Source organism: Dunckerocampus dactyliophorus, chromosome 2 (genome assembly GCF_027744805.1).
Source record: "Dunckerocampus dactyliophorus isolate RoL2022-P2 chromosome 2, RoL_Ddac_1.1, whole genome shotgun sequence".
Classification (NCBI taxonomy): Eukaryota; Metazoa; Chordata; class Actinopteri; order Syngnathiformes; family Syngnathidae; genus Dunckerocampus; species Dunckerocampus dactyliophorus.
Genome location: NC_072820.1, coordinates 30453426 through 30465012, shown reverse-complemented (window position 1 = coordinate 30465012; position 11587 = coordinate 30453426). Strand labels below are relative to the sequence as shown.

At 39.2% G+C, this 11587-nt stretch overlaps 1 protein-coding gene across 1 annotated transcript; it reads right to left on the bottom strand.

Moving 5' to 3' along the window:
* Nucleotides 1-3223: 3223 nt before the first annotated feature.
* LOC129176971 (uncharacterized) lies at nucleotides 3224-7490 on the bottom strand. The gene is made up of 2 exons (XM_054767596.1): nucleotides 4836-7490; nucleotides 3224-4562 (listed from the first exon to the last, which is right to left on the bottom strand). The coding sequence occupies exon 1, from the start codon at nucleotides 6726-6728 to the stop codon at nucleotides 5403-5405; it is 1326 nt and encodes a 441-aa protein (XP_054623571.1). The 5' UTR covers nucleotides 6729-7490; the 3' UTR covers nucleotides 3224-4562; nucleotides 4836-5402.
* Between the last annotated feature and the right edge of the window lie 4097 nt (nucleotides 7491-11587).

Sequence of the window (11587 nt, the reverse complement as noted above, 5' to 3'; positions counted from 1 at the left end):
ATGAAATCAAATAAATTATAATAAGTAATAATTATAATATTTATATAAATAATTAGCTAAAAAATTTAAGCAAATTATTAGAATGTAAAACTAATATTTCATTATTGTTAGATAATGAAATATTATGATATTATATTGTTATAACATAATAGAATGTAAAACTATTTAATTACCATACAATTATTGTTATATAATTTATTATTATTATTTATTATTATTATTATTATTATTATTATTTATTAATATTATAATAATATAATTTTTTATAAAAAAGTACTTATTTAAAATTATATTAATATGATTTATTAGTTCTTAATATGAATGTCATTATAGATATCCTTATTAATACTTACCATTGTAATATTATTATTATTCGTAATAATATTATTAAACTGTGTTTTTTTCATTTGGCCCAAAAATATTACAGTAAATATTATATACTATTACAAAATATAATAAAATATTTTTAAAAAACAGGTTTTTTTCCTACAATTATTCAACTGTGCTTTAATAATTTTTGCCACCCCATTTGTACCAAATAATAATAATAATAATAATAATAATAATAATAATAATAATCATGATGATGATGATAATATGGTAATGGTTTCATTTATTTTGAAAATGCATACAAGTTACATTGGAATCCATTTCGTAGTACAATTCCCAGTTCTACATGTCCAAAAAGGAGTAGGAAGTAAAGTGTGCTTGCCCTTTAGAAATGTCTGTTTTAGGAATACAGCGGTGATCCAGCAACAGAGAAAATGGCGACTTATGGCGCCACTGTGTCTGTTGACGTTTGAGGCTGCAATCGCAGATCAACCGATGTGCTTTAAGGCTGTGTTGAAATGTGCCTTCATAACACGCATGTACTACAGATAAACACCCACAAACACGCACACACACACACACACACACACACACACATAGACAAGACAAGTACAGTGCAACTGCTTGCTCACCCCATCCCTTAGAGTTGCACAACCATGTAGATAGGGAATGCCCAAAGAAAATAAAAAGAGAGGACGTGTCCAGAGCGGTGTGGGAAGGTAACTCTGGTGCATTCCTTCGTTCTCCTCGTGAGTAAAATGATATGTTTGTTGTCTTGTCTCTTCTGTAATATTGCTGTGTTTTACAAGTGTCACAGGAGTTTGAACCTGACATTTACCCCCTCTCTGTTTCACATCAATTGCAATACATTTGTTCACTTCCTGTATTCCAAATGTATTCATTGCCAATTTTAAACACCCCATGTCTCCCCACAATAAGTTAGATATGGTAATACCAGAGAGCAATAGAGAGTATGGAGTGATTTTTGGTCGAGAAAAATGTTTGCTTCATTCAGTATTGAGGTATTTTCTGTCACTTTATACACTAGGTGTCCAGCTTACGAACACAATTGGTTCCAGACGACCGTTCTTATGTCAAATTGTTCTTAAGTCGAACAAAAGGTAATATTACCAATGATATCGGTACTACATGTACGTGTATACATATACAGTATATGTGTATGTATGTAAATATGAGTTTGGATGCAGTAATATTAAACAAGGATAATTAATGAAAAAAACAATAATAAAAATGATATAATAATACGTAATGATAAATGTTATTTACCTTTGAAGATGAGTGGTCGAGCATACGTTGTTGTGGTGGAGTTGGAGGAGTTATTGAAAAAAAGGACAAATTGTTGTCGTCGTTAGACTCTTCTAAAAGAGGTAGTGTTCTGTGGGTGGTGTAGAATTAAGCAGGCCTATTAACTCTTCATAAACTTTAATCACACGCTCTGTCCGGGTTGGATCATAAAGCTAACAATGTAGCTTTCCATTTAGCTTTCTCTGCCCAGCTTCTGTTGGTCCCATGAGCAGTGTCACAGTGCCCTCTACTGGTCAAGCATTAGCAGTATAAATACTGATGGAGCGACTAGAAGGCAAAATAAAATAAAATATAAAGCAGTCGGCTTGTATTCGTATCCGCGAATGCTCGCTAGTCGGATGTTTGTAAGTTGGGGACCTAGTGTATTCTATATATTGTATATTTTTAATGAGTTTTCCAGCTCATATTATCATCTATTATGACCCCCAGAAATGTATTTTCATTCACCCCTGTCAAGAAGGCGAGGTTGTGCGTATAAACAATGACTTCATAATGGCTAAGCGATAAAAGATAAGAAAGAAATGCAGTAGAACCAAACAGGTCTGTTGAGCATCAGATGGAGTCAGCATGGGGTCAGGGATTCTTTGGTCTCCTGAGGCCAAAATCAAACATGACTTCATGTAGCCAGTGTTCACTTGAGCCTCTGTAGACGCTTCCTCATTCTAATTGAATTCCATGCACAGAAAAGGGGATCATCTATTTCGATTTCCAGACTTTTTAATGCAACTTTTAGATGTTTCAAAGATGCAGCTAACAGGAATCCAACCGCAGACAATCTTTGACATCAGTATGTGAGGATTTGTTTTATTTTTTATTTTTTTTACCCCTGTCCTGTCCAGCCTTTAAAGCAGATAGAATTGTAGATCTAAATGCCGTCAAGTGCTCAACAGATTTACTCTGCCAGGGAGAAGTGTGATATACACTTCCCCTGTCATACAAAATTTATTCGACCTTGATGCTTGTTATAAAGCACATTTGGAGCGACCGGACCGGAGCAGGAGGGGACAGAGAAGAAGAGAAAAGGAAACAGTGGGTGGGTGGGTGGGGGGGTGGGGGGGGGGGGGGGGGCGAGAGGGGGACAAAAACAAAAAGAGACAAGAGACAAGGACAACAGCAGCAACAACAACAATAGTGACAGAACAACAGAAACATACAGAACAACATCAGCAAATAAATGTCTGTGACAACTATAAAGACGAACAAGGACAAAAGGACAAAACAATATCAACAACCACAATGACAAAGCTGTCAATGACAATCACACATAATAGCAGTCATGAAATGATGAACTATGATAGTGATCACAATGACAATACTGCATTGAAACAGTCACACATAATAGCAGTCATGAAATGATGAACTATGATAGTGATCACAATGATAATACCGCATTGAAACAGTCACACATAATTGTAGTAATGAAATGATTATCCATGATAGTGAACAGAATGAAAAGTACTGTAATGCACATCATTTTAAAAAAAAATATATATATATATATATATATATACATATATATATACATATATATATACATATACATATACACACACATATATACACACACACACACACACACACATACATATAGTCATACTGCTGATATCACCGTCGCTGTAATAAAACCAACAACATAATAACACCCTGGTTAACTCAGTGAGTAATGTGGGGAAGTACGTATGTACTGTGAGTGTGCATATGTACAGGTATCTCTGTATGTGAGGAAGACTTCATATATATGTAAAGGTGCAGAAATGTGTGGGCGTGTAATTGTCACTGAGAATGCATGAAAGGAAAGGGGGGATTTGTTTTAAAAGTACGGAGTACCGTTACTCAGCTATACAAACAGCGATATACGAGACAGATGATGTTTACAGTGATTATAGTGAAGATTTGAACGATGTGCCAATAGATTTCAAGGAGAAAAGAAGGGAGAAACATTTGAAGATCGAATAGAGAACTCGCAGAACATGGACTTAAGCCTTAAGACATGAAGATGAAGATTGGTCGCCTTCAAAACACAGACCGATAAGTGTAAATTACTCTGGAGTTGCTTATCCTTCAATTATTGTTTTAAATTGGCTTCTTAATAAGTGTAAATGGGTCTTTATAGCCTGACTTATTTTATATTTTGTCGCAGCTGCTGAGCATACATATCGCTGTGAAAACATGTTAATATAACATACTTTACAGCAGGGGTGGCCATTACGTTGATCGTGAGCTATCGGTAGATCACCAAGGTAGTTTGGGTCGATCGCGTAAATGTCACTTTGTAGTAAATATAGTAAATATAGTAAATATATATACTTTCTATATTTATATTAGTAGGTAGATCTTTGGGCCATTTTAAAAGTCGCTCTCAGGCTAAAAAAGTGTAAGCACCTCTGCTTTACAGCCTTGTCGCTATCATGGAATAATGTTTAGAAGACATTATGTAAACAATGTGTTCTACTCCAGCCACAGTGTAACTTTTTAATCATTCAAGCAAAACAATCCTAAACTTACATAAAGGGCTGAAAAACTCGGAATTTCACCTAAAATTTGAAACAATGACCTCATAATGGCTAAGCGATAAAAGATAAGAAAGAAATGCAGTAGAACCAAACAGGTCTGTTGAGCATCAGATGGAGTCAGCATGGGGTCAGGGATTCTTTGGTCTCCTGAGGCCAAAATCAAACATGACTTCATGTAGCCAGTGTTCACTTGAGCCTCTGTAGACTGAAACGGAGAGGGTTCTCAGGGTGTTGAGATGTCTCCAAGGATGCACTGGTTTGGAGCGGTCAAAGGTATAGATGTGTGTTCAAGTCAAAGAACACGGCAAGTTGTCCTCTGTTTGGTGGATTTGGTCAATAAGCGGCAGCAAGCACTGGTAAACTGTGGTCTTTATAAGGCTTTATGCTGTGGTACTGTAACAATATACAAAGAATACAAAATGTCACTGAATAAATAAACAGTAAATTAATATAACCAATATTACACATAAACATAATGATTAGCCAAAGGCACATCAAATACAGAATTCAATAAGGAAATTAAGTCAATATGATGCTTATTAATATAATAAATCACTATACAGTTAGCTTGAATGCTAACGTTAGCATTAATGAACACAAGAGTTACACTGAACAAAAGTGTACAATAGAGCTCACACAGATCTAGCAACAGAATTAAAACCTCACCTTTATGCATTCACGCACAGCATTAACTTAGGAAAACTAGGATGTGGTGCCTGTACAGCATCGGAGAAGTAATAAAAAAGACGTTTCAACTGACACAACATCACACTACTGCGGTGCGTTCACTGACGGCCGAACACAGTGGGACAAAACAACGCCCAAATCTAAACATTACCAGTGAAGCATAAACAACACAAAACATGGTAAATTATGGGCTTTCTAACACAGCCGCCCCCGACTTGTCTGCATAGACAGTCGAATCCAAGGTATAAAGTCCATTCAAGAGGGTGTGTCCTTTTCTACTTCTTCAGTCTTGGACCATGCGTGCTACTGGTCGAATATAGGTCCGATCTTTGACCTTTACAGCAGCCGTCCGGATTCGGCCATCAGCTCCCGGGTAAGTAGATGTCACCTTCCCAACAGGCCATGAAGCTCGCGGGAGCTGAGGATCCACAATGAGCACCACTTGGTTGGGTGAGATGTACTTCCCATCTTTCTGCCACTTCTGTCTCTCTCTTCGCTGATGAATCTGGACCAGAAGTGATCAACGAGAACTTGACTATGTCTCCATCAACGACTCCCAAGAACGTTCCTTGTGTCATAAACGGCTTGAGGTAGTGAGGCATCATAACGTCCTATCGATAGAATGTTAGGCCTGATGGGATCCGGATCAGCCGCCCCATGAAGGGATTGCACTGTAGCCTGTATTAGGTCCTTCCATGTGGAGAACAGGCTAACATCAAGTAGTTGTGGGCAAGATCTAACTGTCACATTTCCACAGAATGAAGCTTTCCTCAGCTCAACATCATGTGACTCTGGACAGGCTGTCGGACTGGTTGGCCAAAAGTCCTCTGTGTGACGCAGGAAGTCAGGTCCTTGGTGCCAATGGGGTGGTCTGGCGAGCTCCTTCAAGGTCTTGCCCCGAGTGATGTCATTGACTGGGTTGTTTGCACTATCCAAATACCTCCAGTTGCTCACGTCGGTAAGATTCTGGATCTCATGACAGTATACTTGGACACGTTGCGAGTCTTTGGCAAGTCTCCTTTCTGTCCTTCGAAGACTTGGCAATACTGCTTCTTTGGGGGCATGAAGGGTAGTGGAGTTGTCTCGGCGGAGCAACGGTGTGGCGTATCTTTCCACCTTGTCAATAGTGATCCTGATTGTGGAGGTTTGTAGGAGGTCTAAGGCTTGCTGATCTTGCTTCGACCGAGTTACTTGTTTCTCGTTAGCATAAGGCAGCGTGTCAATCTGCCAAAGACGCCCAACGTTCTTGAAGAGCTCATAGGTCGGTGAGTCGGTTACTGTCAACAGACACTGTTGCTCTGATGCAGGTACTTGGTCAATACTGGTGGGGCCTTGAAGTGACCAGCCAAGCTTAGTGTGGACTGCAATGGGTCCCCCTGATGGACCTGAGCGCACCGGTTCTATGGGAGTCAAGAGATGAGCCATATCTGAGCCGATAAGCAGCAGGGGTTGAGCTTGGTCAACGGGAGGCAAAGGTAAGTTGCAGAGGTGTTTATATTTCCGTTGGAGTGTAGTCACTGGATAAGAGTGTTCTGAGAGACTGAGGTTGTCAGAAGTGAATGCCTGACGTATAAGATACTTCTCCTGGGGTTTGGACAGGGAGGACACATGAAAGGAAACAGAAGCACCATGAAGCTGTGTTATCCTTTGGTGAACAGTTCGGAGGGTGAGTGTCTCAGGCTCTGAGGTGAGGCGCAGGCGTTGCACAGCATGTGGCAAGAGAAGACTTCGTTCTGAGCCATCATCAAGTACTGCATAAGTCTCCAGTACTCTGTCTCCATTATGAAGTAGAACTTTCACAACCTTCAGCATAACTTCGGTGGATCTGTTGGGTTGATCCAAGTACACCTTTGTAGTAGGAGCGGCCACCATGAATAAATTATGGGCTTTCTAACAGTAGACGCTTCCTCATTCTAATTGAATCCCATGCACAGAAAAGGGGATCATCTATTTTGTTTTCCAGACTTTTTAATGCAACTTTTAGATGTTTCGAAGATGCAGCTAACAGGAATCCAACCGCAGACAATCTTTGACATCAGTATGTGAGGATTTTTTTTAAAAGAACTATGCAGGCTTACTATTTCCTCTTTAGCCTGGTAGTGAGAAATGTGTCTGCAATGTGACACAAGAACCAGAATATCCAGCCACATGTGTAGCGCTTGTAACTTTAACTTTTTAATCATTCAAGCAAAACAATCCTAAACTTACATAAAGGGCTGAAAAACTCGGAATTTCACCTAAAATTTGAAGGAAAATCATATAAAAGGCAGTAAAATGCTGCGACACGGCTATCCTGCTCATACATGCACAAACCCTTGCAGTGTTGCACACTTCACTAACTTGACTGTAAGGAAAATGGCAACATTGTGACAATTTCTCACATTTTCACCAATTAGAGCAGTGATTCGCAGCTGGTGGGTCGGGACCCAAAAGTGGGTCGCGGATCCATTCTGTGTGGGCTGCAGACAGCAAGTGACATCTGAAAAATTACATTAACATCCCTGTATCCATTTTCTATGCTCCTTATCCTCACTAGGGTCGCGGGGGCATGCTGGAGCTTATCCCAGCTGACTTTGGGTGAGAGGTGGGGTACACCATGGACTGGTCACTAGCCAATGGCAGGGCACATATAGAAAAAACAAGCATTCCCACTCACATTCATACCTATGGACAATTTAGAGTCTCCAATTAACCTAACATGCATGTTTTTGGAATGTGGGAGGAAACCCGGAGAAAACCAACACACACACGGGGAGAACACGCAAACTCCACACAAAAATGCCCAGCGGAGATTCTAACCCACATCTGACATTAAAATATGTTACATAAAAGCATATAAAACATTTTTAAACACATTAAAAAGAATAAAAACATGAATAAAAATCAAAATAAATACCGTAATTTCCAGTGTATAAGCCACTACTTTTTTTTCAAACTTTGAACTCTGCGGCTTATACAGGGGTGCGGCTAATATGTGGTCATGTTCTAATCTTGTGACATCTCGTAAATTACTATTACTAATCTATAGCTATTACTAAATGTGTATTTCGGCAATCACTATTACTAAAATAATCCATGATAACGGCCGAAAAAAGTTTAGGACACAACCAAAAAATGCAGAAAAGCCACCTTTGTTGGCGTTCGCTAACCCTGTTGCTCTCCTTGAGTGGAGCCGGGTATGCATGCACACACTGCATAAAGTCAAATAAAACTGTTGGATTTGGATTATTCAGTAAACACCATTAATATACCGCCAACATTGCAAAGCCTGTTATGTTGAATGTGAACAAAAAGGGAAAGTAATCTAAAAGAGGGTACGTATTGGAATTTGTGCAGTGATCGCGTTGTTGACACATACCTGCACCCGCCGGGGGCTCTATGCACTATGATGACTCAAAGGCAGACCATGGTATCCCTGTTCTCACTGTACCGTGGTTCTCATGAAGTCCAGAGAGAGCTTGTCACAGCTGCAGCGGAAATAGTGTGTAAAATCCAGTGATTCCTCAAGTGACCCTACATAAAACTTACGCAATGTACATAGCGCCACGGGCGTACACGTCATATCCGCTCACGTATACTATACATCAATAAATAGAAATACAGATACAATAAACTAAATAAAACAACTCTTAAAATGCTGTGTTGTTAGCCACACAGTCAGGAGATCGGGAAGATCTGCGTTTGATTCTCGCTTGGGCATTTCTGTGTGGAGTTTGCATGTTCTCCCCGTGTGTGGGGGGGTTTTCTCCAGGTACTCCGGTTTCCTCCCACATTCCAAAAACATGCATGTTAGGTTAATTGGAGACTCTAAATTGTCCATAGGTATGAATGTGAGTGGGAATGCTTGTTTGTCTATATGTGCCAGTCCAGGGTGTACTCAAAGTAAGCTGGGATAGGCCCCAGCATACCCCCACCACCCTAATGAGGATAAGCGGCATAGAAATGGCTGGATGGATGGAATGGAAAGTGCGGTGTTCATTTCTTGGAGATGAATAAAGTTGCTATCTATCCATCTAACACTGACTGCCGAAAAACAGGCAACCGAATGTAGACGCGTTCTTCTTCTTCTTCTTCTTTTCGTTTATGCCGGAATGTAGAAGCATTGTGCACATGCGCTCTTCATCTCGGAGGGTTGCCCGGCTGTAGACACGGTCTGCATATTGTGACAACCCGGTAGTCATAGAAAACACATGAAGAAATGGATATGATGCCGCTTTCAAGTTAAAGGTGATCAATTTGGCTGTCAGGACAAGGAAACATGGCTGCGTAGCTGGTGCAGGCGTTCCTTTCTATGTTGCTATGTGAAATCAATGTGCCCACGAAGGAAGTTCCGCTAATGCTTAAAATGTAATGAAATGAAATAGTGTAAGTATTACATGTTCTCATGAGTGTACCTGTTACTACATGTTACAGCATGCATATAAAACCATGAAACTTGCTGGAGGTTTTTTAATAGCGGGCTTTCTAGCCAGAATAGATGTGTCCCATTACGTGCATTAATTACCTGCCTCTTTTTTTTAATCTGTTTTTATATCTTTAGACGCACAGAAAGAGAGAAAGACACGTATGTTCATGTCTCACATAAAGATTGTGGATGATGGGCAGCATTACAAAAAAAAGACAGTTTTCCTTTAAGCGTGTCAGACAAATAAATCTTTACTGTTATGACAATGTTTACAAATTTAAAGCAAAATTATTATATTTGACCAAGTTTTACCAGTTTTTTTAGTAAAATTATGTATGTTTTTATGATCACATAACTGTATATTTGATTTATTTCTTGTTTAAAAGATAACTATGAAAACGTAAACAAACATGAGCACATTTTAAAAGTAGGTTTGACCAACAGTCTTTTTACAATTTGAAAATATTTGTATTATTATTATGATATTACTACTGTAATTCCTTGTTTATTGCGATTAATTGGTTCCAAAACCACCCATGATAAGTGAATTTCCGCCAAGTAGGAGTCCTTATTTATAAATGCAATATTTTTGTAGTTAGAGCATAGAAAACCTGTTTACAACCTTCTAAATACACTTTTTAATGTTAGAGCCCTCTAGAAATTAAATAACTGTTGCCTTTACGCCCCTTTTACCCAATACACTTTCTCTTACACAATAAGAGAAAATAAGACATAAATAAGACTCATGCTCGTGTGTGTCGCTGTAAATGTGTTCCGGTGCTCAGGTAGCTGAGTGGGGGGGTGGACAGGAAGTGACATCAGGGGTTCAGAGTTTTAGTTTGGCGTGAGTTACCTGCAATAAAAGAATACTATCATCACAATGTCTTTGAATGCATCTTTTGGATGCCATATATTTGTGTTGTAATTAATTTAGCCAATGTTGTGTTATTTGCTGAAATATGCATATTTTGGACTAATAATACGAAACAGAATGATTAATTAATTAATATATATTTGAACTGTGATAGAGAGAAGTTGTAATTTCGTTTTTTTCCAGTATAATATTTAATTTGTTTAATGATCCGAAACATTTAAATGTGACACACATGCAAAGAACTAAGGAATCAGAAAAGGGGCTAATACATTTTCACACCACAGGACAGGGTTGGCTTACAAGTGTAAAAGTGGCCTTAGATTTTTCAGTATGCTTCCCCTCGTCCAAAAATGTGGACACCCTTGCCATAAACTGTGCTTAAATATTGCTTAAAACACGACTTGCACGGTATCTCAACATCGTGCCTCCTGGAAGAAACGTGTCGAAATGCACGTCTCCTCTGCAGCCGCATTGACCGCTTGCTAGTTTTATGCACGGCCCGGCTCACGCTTGTTTTAAATCTCCAACCCCCTCTGGGTTGATGTGGCGAGGGTGTGTCTACTTAATGTCCTCTGGTGGTGGGTGGGTGTGTAGGAATGATTTCTATTTATACAATCACATACTGTACACACTCCACCCTGCCTCCACATAAAGAATAGCATAGCTTACACTTATGCTCTAAGTATAAAAAAGTCATCTGACAGTGACTGATGTTAAAAAGGCAGAAATGTTTTTACTGTAAAGGAGAAATGGTGTACAAACGACAGGGCGGGGCCACAGCAATTCGGGCCGACCACACGAGTCTAGGTAATGACTAGCTTGACAAACTTAAATAGCTCAAACCGCGGTGGTAAACACACAGTAGTCCTCCACAGCCGCCGTCCTTGGCCAGACAGACTAGCCTGTGTATCCCCTCTAAAAAGGGATATTTTTGTGGCACTACATACAGTACTGTGCAAAAGTCAAAAAGTCATAAGATGCTACTAGCACGGTTGTTTTGTCACTTTGACGTCATGAAAGAATAAATACATGGGCTTTGAAATGTTGGGTTGAAATGTTTTTCGTCCTAGCCCGCTAGCTTTTGTAGCCACTTCAGGCTTGGCGAAGATATTTATTATATTGTTAGTTAGATTATATACTGTAGATTATGATTTAGATTCAGTCTTTTAGCTCAGTGCATTGAGCCTCACAGAAGGCCTTCTTGACACACTCACATAGCATAATCAGAGTGCCGCAACTTACATATGACTGATGGATAAATACTAGGGGAAGAGGCAGACACACAAAAGACGCATTGTTGCCACTCTCTCACACACGCTTAACTTTCACTTCCACACATACTTAACTTTCACTTTCTAGAGGGGCGTTCTGGGCTCTTCATCCAATCTTCCTTGATGCTAGAGTCCAGCTTCGTAACCAAATATATTGCTGTTAATTTATAATACAATTTAA

Bases quoted from the DNA above. Each gene is read 5' to 3' on its own strand.
- LOC129176971 (XM_054767596.1), bottom strand. From the start codon at position 6,728: ATGGTGGCCGCTCCTACTACAAAGGTGTACTTGGATCAACCCAACAGA.